Here is a 20,847-nt window from a genome sequence, read left to right on the forward strand (position 1 = left end):
TTATTATTATTATTATTATTATTATTATTACTACTTTCGGGTTGAGTGAACGCTGCCGCGTGTGGCTGCCGCTGCTCACCCACAGAAAAACTTATCCTGTAACTGTAAAGTGACCTTGAGAGTTTTGAAAGGTTGTTAGAAATTAAATGTATTATTATGATGATGATGATGATGATTATTATTATTATTATTACTACTTTCGGGTTGAGTGAACGCTGGCGCTTGTGGCTGCTGCTGCTCGCTCACAGAAAAACTCATCCTGTGACTGTAAAGTGACCTTGAGAGTTTTGATGATGATGATGATGATGATTATTATTATTATTATTATTATTATGATTATTATTATTATGATTATTATTATTATGATTATTATTATTATGACTATTATTCAGAATCAGAATCAGAATCAGAATACCTTTATTCGTCCCGCAATGGGGAAATTTGCAGTGCACAGCAGCAATTGATTTACTACCATTATTATTATTATTATTATTATTATACATATTTTTTCTATTTTGAAAAACAAATGAAGGAATTCTACATGAACTTCCTTTTCCTGGCTGTACTTACATAACTTCTATTTTGAGCTTGTATATCTTCTCTTCCTCATCAAGTTTTTCTAGAAAGACACATCAGATAAGCAAATTCATGTTTTCATACATACAATGACAACATCAAGGCAAATGACCAAAGATTAAAATTACCTGGAATAAGTTGCACCGACAGGTTAAAATTCTGACAGTCGCTTTCTTTTTCCGATGGCAGGGCATAATACAAGGACACCAACTGTTGGATTCGCGCAACAACAAATTATAGGATGAAAATCATTTTTAAGGAATGAACATATGCATGCATGTTGATATCACTGAGCTTCTGGTGTTTGAAGGTGTCGGACGTTTCGCTTCTTATCCAAGAGGCTTCGTCAGCGAACTAAAATCTTTTGCTGGTAGTTTAGGCCCTATATATATCCCTACTGTCCAGATGGGACGGTGCCAGACTCTGCTATGATTGGTCCCTGCTCTCAGGTTGGGGAGGGCAGAGGACTACTCCCTGCGGCTACACTGATTACTTCTATTGTCCTTACTGATTACTTCTATTCTCCTGCCTGAGTATGGGTCTACGACTGGCCTGATTGCACCATTTGATCAGGTAACACCTCATCAGCATAACTAAGCCTATGTTGCCTAAGAAGTCGGTTGTAGGAATGATCCAAATTGAACCTCATCGCGGCATGGCGATTTAGTGAAGGGTTTTGCTGTTTTTCACAGACGTATAGTACCTATGCTTATAAAGTGTCATTGAGAGCTTTGAAAGGCGCTTAAAATAAAATGTATTATTATTATTATTATTATTATTATTATTATTATTATTATTACTACTACGATTACTAATACTATTATTATTACTATGATCACTATTATTACTATTACTATGATTACTATTACTCATATTACTATTATTACTATTATTATTATTATTATTATTATAGCAATCTGTTGGCTGTCTAGCTGGCTGGCTGGCTATCTATTAGCTAGCTATCCAGCTAGCTAGCTATCTATTAGATATCTATTAGCTAGTGAGTTAGCTGGCTATCTATTGGCTATTATCATGATTATGATGATGATGATGATGATTACTATTATTATGATGATGATGATGATGATGATTATGATTATTGTTATTATTATTATTATTATTATTATTATTATTATTATTATTATTATGATAATTATTATTACCGTGAGCGTTGCTTCTCCACTACCTTCAGCTGTCACTTTGACATCTTGGTTAATACTCTGCATCTGTGGGATAAAAATGCACACAAATGCTTATTGATCAATCAAGTTTCGTTTGAAGAGTGGCAAAAATATTAGATGAATGAGATGTGGAGGTGGGCGGAGGGTGGTGGGGGGGGGCTCTCACTTCAGCTGTTCTTGTGGCATGATGGTTTTGCCTGTTGAAGTTATATTTCAGAGGTCTTGATCTGCCCGGCACATCAATGTCCACTTTCAGATCATATTCTGGCTCTTTAGCACTGGTCCAATATTCCGATATAGCTTGATACACTATGATTGTTGCCTATGCAGATGAAGAAAATAAAAAGGAGAAGAAGAAGAAGAATCTCGAAGCTGAGCCCAGATGATACCAATTCGGGTCCAAAAAAATATTCTCTCACCTGAGTGGATCCATAGCCTCCGCCAACCTTTCTCTGCTTGTTGAACCATCGCACCACAGGTCTGGCTTCCTCAAAGGCCTTTTATGGAAAGATTAAAATTAATATTTTGCACGGGTCGGACAGTACATGAAGTGACGATCAAATATTGTTGCGAGTGGTTCTCAGTCAAGAATGTTCCAATAACAATAATAATAATAATAATAATAATAATAATAAAAACTAGTAATTAAACTAATAATAAAACCAATAAAAAACGAATAATAAAACTAATAAAAAGCTAATAATAATAATAATAATAATAATAAAACTAAATCTAATAATAAAACTAATAAAAAATGAATAATAAAACTAATAAAAAAACTAATAATAATAGAATAATAATAATAATAATAATAATAATAATAATAATAAGAAGAAGAAGAAGAAGAAGAAGAAGAAGAAGAAGAAAACTAACAATAATAATAATAATAATAATAATAATAGGAATAAAACTAGTAATGAACTAATAATACAACTACTACTACTACTACTACTACTACTACTACTACTACTAATAATAATAATAATAATAATAATAATAATAATAATTTCGAAGCGCCTTTCAAAACTCTCAAGGACCCTTTACAGTCACAGGATAAGTTTTTGTGTGAGTGAGCAGCGGCAGCCACACACGCCAGCGTTCACTCACTCAACACACAAAAGCACAACCATGCATGTTTTTGCAACATTGTGAAGACTCGGTGCAAGGAGGATTTTCCCAGTGGAACCCCAATTTCAAACATGATAAAAAAAACATTGATGAAAGTGAGAAAAATTTGATTTTAGAACACATTTTTTTAACCCGTGCTCACCCAGATCACTCATCACAATCACTCTCAATCACTTTCAAATAGTATATATTCTTGTTTTAAAATTTCCAAATTTTTGGTCACCTTGTAGGAACAAATAATATCAGACCAAAACCTGATGAGAGTGAAGTCAAAGTTTCGCATTGATTTTAATGCGACAAGGTCAGTCTGGAACACTGTTTCTTTCTTGACTATCACCCCATTTATTTATGTCGCCCATATGAATCAAATTCACTTACCCGAGCCTTAACCAAAGCCAGAAGAGCATAAGCTGTAGCCTCTAGTGTATAAATATGTCCCTTGGGTACAGGCCAATGGGTAAACTCTGCAAGGAAATATGTAACTTGTCAAATATTGCTTCAAGTCATATCTTATAAAAAGTAATTATCTGCAATACAATAAAAAACAATTCCATTACGGTCAGTAAAGTTTGTAACTTCACTAATACAGTGAGACCTCAACTTACCAACTTAATTGGTTCCCAGACAGAGTGTGTAAGGCGAAAAGTGTGTATCTCAAAAAAAATAATTCCCATAGGAAACCATTAAAATGGGAATAATCCGTTCCCGGGTTTGCATAAAATATACTTTTCAACTAAATAAGCCTTAAAACTACACACAACATACCTTATTCTATGTATAATAAATGTGCTATTGTATTGTAATGAAAGAAATACACTGCATTGTATCATAAAGTCACTTGGCGTTGGAGGTCGAAGGTCAAAGGGAATTGCTGTTTGGAAAGAGAGGCGCATTCCATGACGACTGTAATTAAAGAAATAAACTGTGCTGTAAAATAAAGTTTTATTGACCTTTTTGATGGTCATTGATGGCTTATGGAAGGAGAGTCACCTTCCATAAGGACTGTTGCTAACTTAACCTCTGGTGCTGTTCGGTCGTGTGCTTCCGCCGAAGATCACTCCGCCAGCCGTGGTGGGTGTGTATTATGAAAATAGTGCTTATTATAAGGTTTAATTTTCATAAATTTGACGTTTGTAAGACAAAAAGTTTGTAAGTTGAGGTCTCACTGTGTATATATATATATATATATATAGAATTCACCTGGGGAAGCGAACTTAAAGAGGATATCCTTGTTCAGCTTATCCTTATTTGCTAAAGCATATGATGTGATGGCAACAGCATAAGGGTTGATGAGGCTGGGAAGACGCTTTTCCAGGTAAGCAAGAGCTTTGGCCTCGCTATCTTCTAAACTCTGGAGAGGCAGAGAAGAAGGTAAGATGGGTGATCATGATGGTACCAAGGGTTAGTCTTTGGATCCCCGTTATTCTGTTGTTCGGAACGTCAATGGTGGCAGTCATATTATAGGGATGTGTAGTTAGGGTATCGCCTAAATTCAGGTGTCACCAGAGGTTCTTTTCCTACACAGTTTTCCTTAGCCAAACACGAGGTTTCCAGGTGACTAAATGTTCTGAGGGACATCTAGAATTCATAAACCCTTAGTCAATGATAGAGAATAGATAGAATAGAAGTGATCATATTTCAAAGTTTCATGCTGTTGTGTGCTTAGTTGAACGAACACAAGGCCCACAATGGAAGCACAGAAAATATTGGGTCAATCTTGGGTCACCCTAAACCACAGGTAGGACATCTGGTCTTGGACGAAATTTAGGACTTGGTAAACGAGAAGAGCTCATTAGCCAGGTTACAAATCATGTTCATGGAAAGAATACCCATTAAAATGTGTATGTTCTGTTGGTTTATGGACATTGGTGCTAGGGACATCCAGAAGCGTGGTCTTCAAATCAAGAAGACTGTTTTACTAATGCATGACTTACATCCATCACTTTCTCAGGCCAGTAACTAAAAGTTGTGGGCAAGTCCAGTATATGGGGTAAAGCACTCACATTAACCGTTGCAGAGCAAAGTGCTCTGGACTCCTGCATTGCAATAAGATTGAAGGCAGTCATGGAGGCGTCTGAGTCTCCACCCCGTACGTCACCCTACAAACACGCATACACCATACATAGATAAACTGATGATTAGAATCATGGGCAAAAAGATCAATTCACTGTCATGAAAAATGGTCGCCCTTACAATCATCTCGCCGTGAGCCACACTGCCTACTTCTCGAAACATGCCGTCAGGTTGCTGTGCACTGAGAATAAGAAATTTGACGGCATCGCAGATCACATCTCTTTGCACTGCCACCAGCTGGTTGGACATGGCAAACACTTTGGCAACATAGGCTGTCAGCCTGAAAGATGAGAGAGAGCACATTACTTCAGTTCTAGTCATTGGAATATACAAAAATATGAATTTTAATTCTTGTCAGATTAAAAATGGCAGATACAGTGATACCTTAGTTTACGAACGCTTTAGCTCACGAACTTTTCGCTTTACGAACATTAAATTTGCAAGCACTAACTAGTTTTCGGCGGACGAACCAAACCGCACGGAGCGCCACTGTGGCTGGCGGACTACTTTTCGGCGTAAGAACACCCAACCACACGGTCGAACAGCGCCACGGTGGCTGGCGGACTAGTTTTCGTCACCCGCTTTCTTTGAGTGTGGACGTGGTTGGTTATCGAGTGGAGTACTTTTGCTGTTACGGGACCGAAAAAGACCCCACCACAGGCTAGTGTTAAGCCGAAGAGGACACTAAAAGAAAATTACGGTCCAGCAGAAGAAGGACATCATTGAACAACATGAACGAGGTGTTGGCTGGCGGGCTAGTTTTCGTCACCCGCTTTCTTTGAGTGTGGACGTGGTTTGCTATCGAGGATACTTTTGCTATTATGGGACCGGAAAAGACCCCACCACAGGCTAGTTTTAAGCCGAAGAGGACACAAAAGAAAAACTTCTGTTTATTTGGATTAATGAAAAGCAGGTAGCAGGGGACAGTGTGAGTGAGGGTGTTATCTGGAAGTTCATCATCCATTGACAACTACCATCACAAAGGTAAATAAAACTACTTTATTACACAGTACAGTTTATTTCTTTCATTATAATACAATAGCACATTTATTATGCATAAAATAAGGTATATTTTGTGTAGTTTTAAGGCTTATTTCGTCGAAAATTATGATTTATGAGGACCTGGGAACGGACTAATCTCATTTTAATGATTTCTTATGGGAAATAAACGTTTGGAAGATGAACTTTTTGCCTTACACACACACTTTCTGTGAACCAATTAAGTTTGTAAGCTGAGGTATTACTCTACATTGTGCTTTTTGTGAGTGACTCACCAGCTGCTACTACCTCGATTGGTCCACACAGAAAAGGAACCATCTTTCTTCCGGTAAGCAAGCTGATTTTTGTACCCTGCCGGCAAAACAGACTTTTTAAATCAACTTGACATGAAATTTCAGTGTCTTTCATCACTGAGTGTTTGTGGAATCCGCAGGATGCAATATGAAATGTATTATTATTATTATTATTATTATTATTAAATATTTGTAACTATTGACGATTTATTCAACAATACGATGTGAACCTACCAGTTTTTATGTGTTGCAGGGCTTCATTCCGTTTCTGAAAGCCCACAGTTTCCCATTGGTTGGTTTTGTCCAGATAGGTCGTTGCAATGACAGGCAGGGTCATGTGGATCATGTTCTGCTCTCCACAACCACTAGGCTGATAAATCAGGCTACCCATTGATGTCCCAGCAATGGCATTCTCCACCAGTACACTAACTTGTTCTCTACCTACAGGCAGATAGAATCACACAATGAAAAAGAACAGTACCTGTTTGATTGTTGTTGCACATGTTTTCTTTGTACAAGCATGTGACACGTCGGTGTCAGCTCTCAGTCGTACAAGAGTGGTCCATCGATGAAAAGGTTTCTTCAGCCGTCATCTGTACTTCTTTGAAGGTGTCGGACGTTTCGCTTCGTCAGCGAACTAAAGTCTTTTGCTGGTACAGTAAAGTCTCGTTATATCGATATCGGATATATCGATAGTCCCGGTTATATCGATACTATTTCTATGCACGCACAGAGAAAATTACATGCAAACAGGGTCGGATATATCGATAGTCCCGGTTATATCGATATTTTTTCGGACTCCCTTGAATATCGATATAACGAGACTTTACTGTAGTTTCGGCCCTCTGTATATCCCTACTGTCCAGACGTGGCGGTGCCAGACTCTGCTATGATTGGTCCAATGAGGTTAAAGTCTTAGCGAAAGAAAATAGATGGTTTGAAAGGGGAGTAAAAGAAGCGATTTTCGTAAAACAGTAAAACCCTTCACTAAATCGCCATAGTGGGGTGAGGTTCAATTTGGATCGTTCCTGAAGAAAACTTCTCATCGATATGTGAGTTTTTCAAATGATAGCAATGTGGATCGTTGACCAAAATATATCTCACCTATCACAGAGATTTGGGTGACAGAATCGGTGCCCGGTATCACATCTGTCTTGGGAATTTGACTGTTGATAATGACTTCTTGTTTACCATCTTTAATGTATGCACAAAAGTTGGAGGATTGAGTACCAAAATAAAGAAAACATTATACAATTACAATGTTCTTGTCATGAAAACATACTTATTCCTTTTTTAACCGGGTCAAGGTCGACTATCTGAGGAGACTTAACCAGCACGCCTTCAGGCTAGGAAAGCAAAAATATATATATATAAATACAAATATTCAATAAATACTTTAATAAAACAATCTCCTAGTTCAAGTGCACCCAGTTCAATGCTCACTTTTAAAGTTCAACAGCCGCCTTCACATGATGGGTAGGAAAATGTATTAAAACACTTGTATCAGCATCAGATTTGTTTTGTCAAATTTTGATATTTCCTTGTAGTACACTGGGGTTTTAAAGTGCTTGATAAGAACACTCTTTTGTTACAAGCATAACTACAGTATTTATTCGAGTATAACGCGCAAAATGTTCTATCTAAAAAAGAACTCAAAGCTTGGGTGCGCGTTATAAACGAGGCCCGGGAAAAATTAGCATATACAGTGATACCTTGGCTTTCGAACTTAATTGGTTACCAGACAGAGTGTGTAAGGGGAAAAGTGTGTATCCCAAAAATTAATTTCCCATAAGAAACCATTAAAATAAGAATAATCCGTTCCCAGGTCCCCATAAAACATAATTTTCTACTTGTCTAAGCCTTAAAAGTACACAAAATATACCTTATTTTATGTATAATAAATGTACTGTATAATAAAGACATTTTATTTACCTTTGTGATGGTCGTTGATGGCTTGATGGAATGGAGTGGCTGGTTTCCTCAGCATTAAACACTTGATGAGGAATGTAACCTTCTTCTTTCACCGTCTTGAGGAATGAGCCCTTGTAGGTGCTTTCTCAGCGATAATTTTATCTTGTTCCTCATCAATTGTGTTCTGTTTAGCTGGGTTGATAGCTTTTTGCATCAAGTGTACAGATTGCTTGTGCGGGTTATTTGTGGAGCCTGATTGATGGGATATTTTAACCTTCCAGTCCACACTCTGCTTTTGAACTATCAAAGTGGAAACTCTCTCACTGTTGTCTTCCTGTCTCTTTAATGTTTAAACCACCTCCCTCACTGCTGCGTTCTTGATCAATCACGTGGCTTTAACCGACGACAGGGGGCGGGGAATAGAGGACAAAAACAGTCGGCTGCCATTTTGTTGTTAGAAGAACGGGCTCGTTCGCGAACGACACATCACTCATTGTGGGAGCTCGGTGTGTATCCCGAAAAATAGTTCGTATGCCAAGGTAAAATGTTCATAAATCGAACGTTCGTAAACCGAAAAGTTCGTAAGCCAAGGGGTTCGTAAACCGAGGTATCACTGTAAATACGGTAACGACACTTGATTTTGAACATTTCGATAGCCATTCCTAAATATTCATTTACCACCACTTTCAGCTCCTTCAGTATTCCATCAGAGAGATGTGAACCTCTCACAGCTGCTTTGACTTCAATACCAAACTTTCCTTTCTCCATGGGAATGATGATATAGGGGACAGCTAACGTCGTTTGGGCCCCCATTTCAACCTCCTGGCTGAACTTTGAACGCTTGGAGGCTGCACTGCACACGTGTGCTGTCTCAAATAGATCCACACGGACCTGGAACATAAAAGATGAAGAAAGGAATTGAGGTAATGGTCTTGTTTTATGGTGTCCATACATTGCAGCAGAGAACTAAATGTCGACTGTGTTTTTTTAATGGACAACCGACGCCTACGGACAATCAATTGTAAAATGACTTCTACTAAGCGTATTCTTACAAATATTTCACCGCATATAGCTATATTTTACGTTTTAAGACTCACACTGAATATTCAGAAAGTCTTGTTTTCCAGTTGATGACGATGCCTGACGTGACGTCACAGAGGGAACGCCCCTGACCGATAAAGCGACACACAATGCATTTTGGGTACTTTGTTTGGTCTGAAAACTTCGTGTTGATGGCGAAATTAGAAGGAAAACTACATCAATAACGCGATTGTGAATCTATGTGTGTTGCACCAAGACTACTATTTGATACTAGTTGACACAAATTCCCAGCAGACAAATAAATCAGCCTATTTCCAACGGAGCTTGGGCGCCATCTTGTGCATTTTCTGGGACGCTCCATTGGACTCCAGACGCCTCAAAATGACACGGAATGACTTCTGTCATCGATTCCAAACATGTATGCTTTCCTCTTCAGAACTATTTGAATCATATTCATAACTGGATGAGCAACAAGAAAGCATCTTCTCCGAATCTGAAGCCATTGTTTTGATTCTCGAGCAATGCAAGACGTCTTGGTGTGACGTCACGAACATGGGGGCGGGACCTTCTGAAACTCTCCATTTCAGGGGTCATTTTGATGTAGTTTTGGGACACTTTAACTCATTTTTATTGGTGTTTTGCATTTGACTAAAAATATCAGCCTGCGTGTTTTGGGTATTTTCGATGCTATAAAACACTTTTCTGATGTCAGTTAGGAAACAAAAAAAAATGGTGTCGGTTGTCCTTTAAATATGGGTTCACCTTCTAAAACAGCAGAATGGATGCAAACAGACTTACAGTGATTTCATCAGGGCTGTAGTTGTGGAGGATTGCCTTGATTTCAATCTGCTCTCCACGCACAGCCGAATAAGGAAGCTTGAGATCAATGAAGAAATCCTTCCGTACGATAACCTCTAAAGGTTCGCTGACACAGATTCCTAGAAGATTAAAACCCATTGAAAAAAGATTAAACGGAAAAGAGAATATAGAGGTAGGCGGATATGATCTAATTTTTTTAGTCGAATTTCAAATGAGGGCATCCTCACCATGAGTTTTGGAGAGACTAATACCCATGAACTGCCATGTTGTGATGGAGTCTTGCATGGGGACATAGTCCGTATGCGACATGGTGTCACTGAAACATAGAAAACGTTTAGGTGGAATGTGGGAGGAAACGGGAGGACCCGGAGAAACACCCACGCAGGCATGAAAACAACATGCAAACTTTAAACAGGAAGGGGAAAAATGTTGTTAGTGAGGTTCTGATTGTTAATTTTATTATATAGATACCTAGCTGGCTATCTATTTGGTATCCATTTGCTATCTATTAGCTATCTGGCTAGCTAGCTAGGTATGTAGCTGGCTATTTGCATTGGATTGGATTTGCCTTTATTAGTCTCACAGTGGAGAAATTTACATTTCACAGCAGCAAAGTGATGAAAGGAATTAAAGTAGAAAAAAGAAATACACGAGCTGCTGGAAAGGCAGCCACTCTCGCGGCGCCGTCTTGAAGTCAAAATAACAAACAAAACTATTTATTTATTTTAAACTATTTATTAGCTATTTGGCTATCTAGCTAGTTAGCTAACTGTCTAGCTGGCTATCTGTTAGCTAGCTAGCTTTCTATCTATGAGTTACTTCTGCTAGCTAGCTACCTATTTGCTATCTAGCTAGGTGGATGCTTTGATCCTCTTCTCGTTCATCTAGAACTGCTTCATGTCACAAAGAGGGTACAGAAAGTGCTGAAGAATGAATGACTCTCCGTGTTTTTGTTCCGTCTTTCTTTCTTTCGTTCGTTCGTTCGTTCTTTCTTTCTTTCTTTCTTTCTTTCTTTCTTTCTTTCTTTCTTTCTTTCTTTCTTTCGTTCGTTCGTTCGTTCGTTCGTTCGTTCGTTCGTTCGTTCGTTCGTTCGTTCGTTCGTTCGTTCGTTCGTTCGTTCGTTCGTTCGTTCGTTCGTTCGTTCGTTCGTTCGTTCGTTCGTTCGTTCGTTCGTTCGTTCGTTCGTTCGTTCGTTCGTTCGTTCGTTCGTTCGTTCGTTCGTTCGTTCGTTCGTTCGTTCGTTCGTTCGTTCTTTCTTTCCTTCCTTCTTTCATTCGTTCGTTCTTTCGTTCCTTCTTTCCATCATTCCTTCCTTCCTTCCTTCCTTCTTTCCTTTCACCAATTTCCTTACCAGTTTGGCGTTTGTCGAGGGCAGGAAGGCAATTTGATATCCTGCCAAAGCCAGCTTTCAGGGAAATTCGTCCTGGTAACAATTTCAATGTTGTCCATGTAAATCTGATCATTCTTCTCACCTTAAGAAGAGATTTAAAAAGAGTCATGAGAAACAGTGATTTCAGTGGACTTTGGATAGGGTCCTATATGCGGATTTCGTACTCCTGGCTATTTGAAGAGTGTCTTGCTTCATCTCGGCTCTTTGGCCTTCCAGCTCCTTGCAGCAATGCAAGAAGGCTTGGACGCAGAGCGTTCCATCACTAATGTACTCGCTGCGTGTTTCACAAGTGTATGAGAGACGGGTTTCCGCCATACCGTCCAAACAACACTCCCTCTCTCGCCCTTGATATTTACTTGCTGAAAACACAGGAAATGCACAGATTACAATCAGTAACTTGATGATATGACGTCTAATGCCAGTTTTTTTAATTTATTCTTTAGCATACAATGATTAGTGGGGTAGAGAAAGCATTACCTAAGGTTGTGGTAACCTGTAGCAGAGTTGTAGCTCGTTTGCTTCTGCTCGGTGAGGGGCATTTCAGCTCTGGAAATGTAGCAGATTTTAATCATGAAAATGATCCAGATAAAGATGATGGAATGAAAAACTGTTCTTGCAGCTGCATTGTACGATGCAACAATCAATTGGGAGACAGTAAACAACATTTATCAAAAAAATACATACCGTATTTATTCGAGTATAACGCGCACCCTCAAAAGACAACCGACGCCTCCGGACAAGTTGTGTCCATCATTTGTAAAATCACTTTAAATGACTTCTACTGAGCGTATTTTACAGATTCCACCGCATATAGCAATATTTTACCTTTTAAGACTCATACTGAATATTCAGGAAGTCTTGTTTTCGAGTTGGTGACGATGACGTTCCTGACGTGACGTCACGTCAGGAATGCCCACGGTAGTTATCATCACTGACTGGGAAAGCGACACACAATGTATTTGGGGTACTTTGTTTGGTCTGAAAACTTTGTGTTGATCCGTGTTGATGGCAAAATTAGAAGGAAAACACCTAAATAACGCAATGGTGAATCATTGTGTATTGCACCAAGACTACTATTTGATACTAGTTGACACAAATTCCCAGCAGACAAATCAGCCCATTTCCAGCAGGGCTCGGGCGCCATTTTGTGCATTTTCTGGGACGCTACATTGGTGTCCAGACGCCTCAAAATGCCACGGAATGACTTCTGTCATCGATTCCAAACATGTATGCTTTCCTCTTCAGAACTATTTGAATCATATTAACTTGATGAGTAACAAGAAAGCATCTTCTCCGAATCTGAACTCTCTGAAGCCATTGTTGGACCTGGGAACGTATTATTCTTATTTTAATGGTTTCCTATGGGGTATTAATTTTTGGGATAAACACTTTTCGCCTTACACACTCTGTCTGGGAACCAATTAAGTTCGTCAGCCAAGGTCTCACTGTACTCATCTACCCAATTTGGGTTTCAAACAGTTTGTAGCCTCAATCAAAGTGAATCGCGTACTTGCATGACTTTGTTGTCTTTTTTTTTCGCTATCAGGCGACGGAGAAGATAGTCAATTCAATTAAATATTTTTTAATTTTTTTAAGTCCAGCCCTACTGCTCGATATACTGCATTTTGTCAATATAAACTATGTGTTTGTCTATCTATGTATCCTGTAAAGTAAGTGAAAGAAAAACAAGCAAATCTGTCACCTTGTCGATAGGGAGTTCCTTGAGCAGCGTTGGTCTCAAACAACAGCCCCGCATCATAGAACACACTCATTCCATCTTTGCCTCCACCTGCTGTGCAGCCTGTGTCGTGCTTCTCTACGGTTTCCCACACCTGTGAAGCAATAATAATAATAATAATAATAATAATAATAATAATAATAATAATAATAATAATAATAATAATACATTTAATTTATAAGTGCCTTTCAAAACTCTCAAGGACACATCCATACCATTTTATTTTGCCTTAAAGATATCGAACAAATCACAACGATTATTTCCTTCAAATGATGCAAATTTTCATTTACTTGAAAGTGTTTCTCATCTGGGAGCAAAGTTTAAAGGACAATCGACACATCTGGAGAAGTTGCGTCCATAATTTGTAAAATCACTTCAAATGACTTCTACTGAGCGCATTTTACAAAGATTCCACCGCATATAGCTATATTTTACATTTTAAGACTCGCGCTGAATATTCAGGAAGTCTTGTTTTCGAGTTGACGACGATGTCCTAAGTGACGTCACTGAGGGAACGCCCCTGACCGAGAAAGCGACACACCATGCATTTTGGGTACTTTTTTTCGTGTTGATCACTAAAGTAGGATGAAAACTGCATCAATAATGCGATGGTAAATCGTTGTGTGTTGCACCAAGACTACTATTTGATACTAGTTGACACAAATTCCCAGCAGACAAATGCATTGTGTGTCGCTTTCTCGGTCAGGGGCGTTCCTGACGTGACATCACATCAGGAATCGTCACGAACTCAAAAACAAGACTTGCTGAATATTCAGCGCGAGTCTTAAAACATAAAATATAGCTATATGCGGTGGAATCTTATTAAAATACGCTCAGTAGAAGTGATTTGAAGCGATTTTACAAATTATGGACACAACTTGTCCGGAGACGTCCCCAAACACAGAAGTCGAAATGACTTGCCTTTTTCTGGGTCAAGCGATACTTCTTGTTCAGAACAAAAACACCTTTGTCAACTGCCACCAGACCCACGGTGGCCTCTGGGTCTCCAGTGACCTTTAGTCCAAACAACTTGCGAGGTCCAAAGGATGGTGCCGGTCTTGTTGATTCCAGTTTCAGCTAAATAAATTAGGGGGTAGGGGGGGGCATGAGACACAGAACATGGATTTTGAACACCATTAAAATCAATCAGTTCTATTCAGATGATAACTTGACCACCATTTTCGGCACATGGGTGATCACTATGATTTGATAAGCTCTCATTTTACCATGCCCATACAAGAGTCCTTGACATCCACCCACACAGAGTCCGACACCACCTCGGTGTTATCTGGGCGGTAGTAAGCTACGATTCGGAATGATGGGAGCATATCTTTGGTGATGGTAACGATGAGAGAGATCAGACTTTGACCTCTTGTCCTGTGACGCCCATATTTCACTAGTTGTCCTCTGCCAATGATCTGAAAAGACAAAGGTCAGCATTCATCTGTGAACATGACAAACGCACACATACACACACACACACACGCGCACAACACACACACACACACACACACAAACACACAAGGTCAGATATAAAACAACTCCTACCAAGTATGTGATGTCAGTATCTCGAGTCGGTGGCCTTTTTAGATTGAGGTTGATTTTCAGGTTATCTCCCAAATCGAGCTCAGCTGTGTCCACACCTGCAAAAGTCACATTTGAAAAATGACGGCTTCTAACGCTGTAGTATTTGTAAATGGGATGAGAATCGTATCCTTTTTACCTATGTGAATGTAATTTTTGCTTTTTGTAGTATATGGGATGGCTTCCATCGTAGCAGTTGCTTGTCTCGTTTGGAGAATTTTAGGATCGTTGGTTAATGCCTGTCGTAAAACACCAGAGACAAGCAGACCTTGGTACAGTGATACCTTGGCATACGAACTTAATTGGTTCGCAGACAGAGTGTGTAAGGCGAAAAGTGTGTATCCCAGAAATTAATTTCCCATAGGAAACCATTAAAATGAGAATAATCCGTTCCCAGGTCCCCATAAAACATAATTTTTTACTTTCTAATTTTCGAAGCCTTAAAACTACACAAAATATACCTTCTTTTATATAGAATAAATGCTGAGTGACCGGTTTCATCAGCATTAAACACTTGATGAGGAACATAGCCTTCTTCTTTCACCATCTTGAGGAATGATCCCTTGTAGGTGCTTTCTCTGCGATAATTTGATGTGGTTCCTCATCAATTGTGTTCAGTTTAGCTGGGTTGATAGCTTTTTGCATCAAGTGTACAGATGGCTTGTGCGGGTTGTTTGTGGAGCCTGATTGATGGGAATTTTAACCTTGCAGTCTACACTCTGCCTTTCAACTATTAAAGTAGAAATTCTCTCACTGTCGTCTGCCTGTCTCTTTAATGTTTAATCCCCCCCCCCTCACTGTTGCATTCTTGACCAATGACGTGGCTTTAACCGAAGACTGGGGGCGGGGAATAGAGGACAAAAACAGTTGTCTGCCATTTTGTTGTTGGAAGAATGTGTTTGTTCGTGAACGACACATCACTCATGGAGGTAGCTGCATGTACGAAAAAAGTTCATCTGCCAAGGTAAAGTTCATATGCCAAGGTAAAATGTTCATAAATGTAACGTTCGTAAACCGAAAAGTTCGTAAACCAAGGGGTTCGTAAACCAAGGTATCACTGTAAGTCTTTTTCAAGCTGACAAAATACATGAGAATAAAAAACATTCACATTCCCAAGAGAGAAGAAAATGTGTGTTTGTCCATGTCCACAGTTACTTTCACTTGCACTTAAAAACAGGAAAGAGACTTACATTGATTGTCAATTTTGGGTCCCTTTCAACTGTATTGACAGTGAGCTTAGCAATGCCGTTGTCTGAGGTGAAGCCTTGAACCCTACCCGGGTTCACCACCACAGGAATACCTCGTGCTGGAGTATCATCGGGATTCACGACTTTAAGCTGCCTCCCAATACACACACAAGCATACACACCAAAACAAGTTTTGTCAGCAAACATTGAAGTTTTTTTCACCAGATGGTGTTCACAAATTTGCTAGATTCAAACTCACAAATTTGCAAGATTCAAACTCGCAAATTTGCAAGATTCAAACTCGCAAATTTGCTCGATTCAAATTTGCATATTTGCTTGATTCAAACTCGCAAATTTGCTCGATTCAAACTCACAAATTTGTTAGATTCAAACTCGCGAATTTGCTAGATTTAAAGTCACTAATTTGTTAGATTCAAACTCGCAAATTTGCTAGATATAAAGTCACAAATTTGCTAGATTCAAACTGTCAAATTTATTACATAAAATTCACAAATTTGATAAATTCAAACTTGCTCGCTTAAAAATCACAAATTTGCTTGATTCAAACTCACAAATTTGAGAGATTCAAACCCGCAAATTTGCGAGATTTAAAGTCACGAATTTGCTCGATTCAAACTTGCAAATTTGCTAGGTTTAAGGTCACAAATTTGCTCGATTCAAACTCGCAAATTTGCTCAATATAAAGTCACAAATTTGCTAGATTTAAAGTCACAATTTTGCTAGGTTTCAACTTGCAAATTTGCCAGATTTAAATTGCAAATTTGATAGATTCAAACTCGCAAATTTGCTAGATTTAAATGTTTAAAATTTGTGACATAAAGTCTAGCAAATGTGCAAGTTTGAATCTGGCAAATTTGTGAGTTTGAACCTAGCAAATTTGTGAGTAAATCTAGCAAATTTGCGAGTTTGAATCTAACAAATTTGCGAGTTTGAATCTAGCAAATTTGCGAGTTTGAATCTAGCAAATTTGCGAGTTTGAATCTCGCAAATTTGCGAGTTTGAATCTATCAAATTTGCAAGTTTAAATCTGGCAAATTTGCAAGTTGAAACCTAGCAAATTTGACTTTAAATCTAGCAAATTTGTGACTTTATATTGAGCAAATTAGCGAGTTTGAATCGAGCAAATTTGCGAGTTTGAATCTAGCAAATTTGCGAGTTTGAATCTAACAAATTTGCGAGTTTGAATCTCGCAAATTTGCGAGTTTGAATCTATCAAATTTGCAAGTTTAAATCTGGCAAATTTGCAAGTTGAAACCTAGCAAAATTGTGACTTTAAATCTAGCAAATTTGTGACTTTATATTGAGCAAATTAGCGAGTTTGAATCGAGCAAATTTGCGAGTTTGAATCTAGCAAATTTGCGAGTTTGAATCTAACAAATTTGCGAGTTTGAATCTCGCAAATTTGCGAGTTTGAATCTAGCAAATTTGCAAGTTTAAATCTGGCAAATTTGCAAGTTGAAACCTAGCAAAATTGTGACTTTAAATCTAGCAAATTTGTGACTTTATATTGAGCAAATTTTCAAGTTTCAAACTCGCAAATTTGCGATTTTTCTTCTCAGAATAATAACCCATCTCAAAAAATATATATCTTTCAACCTGGCCCTAATGCTCTTCCGTAATTTACATTAAGCCATAAAAATGTTTTTCTTAATTGATGTTTTATTATAAACATGCACTTTACCGTAACATCAAAGGTCATTCCGGGTTTGAAATATTTCGGCGTCTTGGTGAATTCGATGCGGTATGGAGATGTGACAATCTGGATACCTCTCAATTCTGCTTCAACCATTTCACTACCTATGACGAAACACAGCAATGCATATATCAGTGTCTGAAACTCATGACAAATACGTTAGTGGACACCAGGGCAGACAACTCTGAAAATTTGCATGCCCTGCCATAAAGTTGCCTACCGCATTTTTCACAACTTGAAATACAATAAGAGGACTAATCGCATAAAAAACAGTGTTTGAAATAACGTCTGCCCGGGGCGTACAACTTTTACGTCGGGAACTTTATGGCCGGGCAGGCAACTTTTCTGTGCATCTACTTTGGAAAATGATATGCAAATGCATGACCTTATAATACTCGGGAAAGTCCGGATACACGAAGCAGGCTTCTGATTGGCTGCTGTACCGAGTATGCAAATTGACAAACGAACCGAAATTCCAAAATTTCCAAACTGAGCGGAAGTTGTACGCCCGACGGAAAAAGTCGCACGCCCCGGGCGTCCGGGCGGACGTTATTTCAGACACTGCATCTATTTATGTCTATGTAACAGGAATTCAATGTTATCCGTTGCAGGCTCAATAAGCGTAACTCTTCCATGAAAAGTCACTCAGAACACTTTCTTACCACTCAACGTCATTACGCTGACCGACACGAATATGTGACTTCCCACCAAATCATCGATATTTGGGACAGTTTGTGTCATTTGTGCTCGCTTCAGTGTGACAACTCCGGAACCTGTCTCGATCTAAAAGTCCAAAACACAGACAAAAGACAAAAAGAGACACGTTAACATGGCTGATCCTGAGTTGTTGAGCTGAGTCAATAGGATACGAATATGAGGTACACTTTATGTACTGTGATATGTACTTACAGGCACTCTTTGAAGAGATTCAGGAAAGCTCCTCTTTTCACCATCCTTCAGAAACCCAAACACCACAAAGGCTGTCCCGTCTACCTCTTTACCAAATAGATACCTAAACCACATGGGGGGGAAATAAGTGACCTTCACACAATGCTCAGCAAGGGATGTAAACCGCAGAACGCCACTTATATGCGCTAAAACTGCTCCCACTCACGTGGCTTTGATGTCAACAGTGAATTCGTCGCTATCCTTGTAGAAGAAGGGGACCAAAGGCGATAATTTGACTTCAAAACTCGGGAGCACTGAAAGTCATGAAAACATTTGAGTCTTACAAAATGGCTCAAAAGTTACACGCTTTTCTGTGTAACGCACTTTTCTGTGAGATAAATCACAACGAAATGGACTCTTACCGTACTCTTTGACCTCAAACTCTGCATAGTAACTCTGCTGTGGATGACTTTGGAACTTGGCAACTAGTTTCCACAGTCCGGGACTGCACACAAAAATTAAAGGTTGTATGTTTTTATGCCTTTGTTATAATATATATATAAATATATATATATGAGAGAGTGAGTGAGAAAGTGAGTGAGTGAGAGACAGTGAGAGAGAGTGTGACAGATTGAGAGAGTGAGTGAGAGAGTTAGTGAGAGATTGAGTGAGTGAGTGTGAGAGAGTGAGTGAGTGAGCAAGAGAGTTAGAAAGTGAGTGAGAGAGAGAGAGAGAGAGTGTGTGAGAGAGTGAATGAGTGCGAGAGTGAGAACGTGAGAACGTGAGAGAGTGAGTGAGTGAGTGAGTGAGTGAGTGAGTGAGTGAGTGAGTGAGTGAGTGAGTGAGTGAGTGAGTGAGTGAGTGAGAGAGAGAGAGAGAATGTGAGAGAGAGTGAGAATGAGAGTGAGAGAGTGAAAGAGTGAGAGTGAGTGGGTGAGTGAGAGCGAGAGTGGGAGTGAGAGTGAGTGAGAGATAGAGAGAGTCTGAGAGAGAGTGAGTGAGCGAGTGAGAGTGACAGTGAGAGAGTGAGAATGTGAGAGAGAGTAAGAGAGAGAGTGAGAGAAAGAGTGAGAGTGAGTGAGTGTGAAAGGGTGAGAGTGAGCGCGAGAGTGGGAGTGAGAGTGAGTGAGAGTGAATCAGAGTGAGTGAGAGAGTAAGAGAGAGTGAGAGAGTGAGAGAGAAATCTTTGCAGTGTTGATTTTTTTTTTATTCTTCATTCTTGAGTCAAATAAAATACTGTATCCACATGTTTCATGTGAAAGAGGACAGTTAGTTTTTGTGTTTTTTCCATCACCTGACAATCTCAGCAAGTTTGAAGTTTCCAGAGTAGATCCCTGACTTGAGAAAGACTGACTCCAGAGGTAAAATGATGTCTTCGGGGGTCTAAAATATAAAGAAAATTGAACACATTTATCATCAGTCTCATCACTCTATTTTTGATCATGCATTTGAACCACGCGACAGTGGCTCTTTTTTCATGTGTCATTTCGATTGATTGAATGTCGTGATGCCACAACAAAGACACCAAAAGCATTATCAGCCATCCATTCTATTTAATTCTCAGCTTTTTAAAAAATGCGATTGTCCCTTCCAATGATATGTTACACCTCTGAAGGGAGGCTGTTTGGCTACTGGGAACCATTTAGCATAAAAAAAATGCTAACTTACCATCATCTCAATGACAATTGCAGCTGCATCATCTTGATTTTGGTGATCTCTCTCAATAGGTTCCATGCTAGGCGTCACTCCAAACATCCTGTAGTTCACTGAAAAACAACAGATTTCTATTGTTATCAAATTGTTTTGAGCCATGTTGGCGATAATGATGCCACCACGCTTTGCGCACCTGTGCTGTCGGGGGTGTAAAGATTCTTGTCTGTCTGGATGAAAATGTATCCAGACTGAAAGGAGACCAAAACCACTTTCTCCAACAGTCGGTCAGGGAATCGAGCTTGCAGGTACACATACTGCTTCGCGTTGGGATCTGTACTAAAATCGGCTGTCGGTATCTGATACGTGACAAACATAAGGATTGTATTCAAATGCTTGGGTAGTCGCCAGTGTCTGAAACTCATGACAAAAAGTTAGCGGACACCAGGGCAGACAACTCGGAAAAGTTGCCTGCCCGGCCATAAAGTTGCCTGCCCCATTTTTCACAACTTGAAACCGGTGTCTGAAACTCATGACAAAAAATTACCGAACACTACGGCAGACAACTCCGGAAAGTTGCCGGCCCGGCCATAAAGTTGCCTGCCCCATTTTTCACAACTTGAAACACAATAAGACGACTAATCACAAAAAAAAAACATTGTTGCGAAGTATAAA

The 20,847-nt window shown here is 39.1% G+C and overlaps 1 protein-coding gene across 1 annotated transcript in view; it reads right to left on the reverse strand.

The window, feature by feature from the left end:
• The window catches only part of LOC148892994 (complement C3-like), a 29,348-nt gene that overhangs the window by 4,985 nt on the left and 3,516 nt on the right, over nucleotides 1–20,847 (reverse strand). The window contains exons 3-35 of the mRNA XM_089005929.1: nucleotides 20,369–20,531; nucleotides 20,191–20,288; nucleotides 19,817–19,905; nucleotides 18,945–19,027; nucleotides 18,749–18,836; nucleotides 18,544–18,646; nucleotides 18,297–18,417; nucleotides 17,623–17,738; nucleotides 15,924–16,070; nucleotides 14,873–14,972; nucleotides 14,698–14,792; nucleotides 14,376–14,567; nucleotides 14,071–14,226; nucleotides 13,114–13,243; nucleotides 11,889–11,957; nucleotides 11,576–11,770; nucleotides 11,373–11,493; nucleotides 10,249–10,337; nucleotides 10,001–10,140; nucleotides 8,840–9,052; nucleotides 7,533–7,596; nucleotides 7,355–7,444; nucleotides 6,485–6,691; nucleotides 6,233–6,308; nucleotides 5,079–5,238; nucleotides 4,889–4,984; nucleotides 4,086–4,236; nucleotides 3,264–3,349; nucleotides 2,177–2,254; nucleotides 1,924–2,079; nucleotides 1,740–1,802; nucleotides 705–786; nucleotides 571–619 (exon numbers count right to left, since the gene is read on the reverse strand). Coding sequence (XP_088862055.1) covers nucleotides 571–619; nucleotides 705–786; nucleotides 1,740–1,802; nucleotides 1,924–2,079; nucleotides 2,177–2,254; nucleotides 3,264–3,349; nucleotides 4,086–4,236; nucleotides 4,889–4,984; nucleotides 5,079–5,238; nucleotides 6,233–6,308; nucleotides 6,485–6,691; nucleotides 7,355–7,444; nucleotides 7,533–7,596; nucleotides 8,840–9,052; nucleotides 10,001–10,140; nucleotides 10,249–10,337; nucleotides 11,373–11,493; nucleotides 11,576–11,770; nucleotides 11,889–11,957; nucleotides 13,114–13,243; nucleotides 14,071–14,226; nucleotides 14,376–14,567; nucleotides 14,698–14,792; nucleotides 14,873–14,972; nucleotides 15,924–16,070; nucleotides 17,623–17,738; nucleotides 18,297–18,417; nucleotides 18,544–18,646; nucleotides 18,749–18,836; nucleotides 18,945–19,027; nucleotides 19,817–19,905; nucleotides 20,191–20,288; nucleotides 20,369–20,531 — 3,866 coding nt within the window. The remainder of the gene's footprint in view (nucleotides 1–570; nucleotides 620–704; nucleotides 787–1,739; nucleotides 1,803–1,923; nucleotides 2,080–2,176; nucleotides 2,255–3,263; nucleotides 3,350–4,085; nucleotides 4,237–4,888; nucleotides 4,985–5,078; nucleotides 5,239–6,232; nucleotides 6,309–6,484; nucleotides 6,692–7,354; nucleotides 7,445–7,532; nucleotides 7,597–8,839; nucleotides 9,053–10,000; nucleotides 10,141–10,248; nucleotides 10,338–11,372; nucleotides 11,494–11,575; nucleotides 11,771–11,888; nucleotides 11,958–13,113; nucleotides 13,244–14,070; nucleotides 14,227–14,375; nucleotides 14,568–14,697; nucleotides 14,793–14,872; nucleotides 14,973–15,923; nucleotides 16,071–17,622; nucleotides 17,739–18,296; nucleotides 18,418–18,543; nucleotides 18,647–18,748; nucleotides 18,837–18,944; nucleotides 19,028–19,816; nucleotides 19,906–20,190; nucleotides 20,289–20,368; nucleotides 20,532–20,847) is intronic.

Source organism: Hippocampus bargibanti, linkage group LG10 (genome assembly GCF_051943395.1).
Source record: "Hippocampus bargibanti isolate YZ-2025 linkage group LG10, ASM5194339v1, whole genome shotgun sequence".
In the NCBI taxonomy this organism is placed as follows: domain Eukaryota; kingdom Metazoa; phylum Chordata; class Actinopteri; order Syngnathiformes; family Syngnathidae; genus Hippocampus; species Hippocampus bargibanti.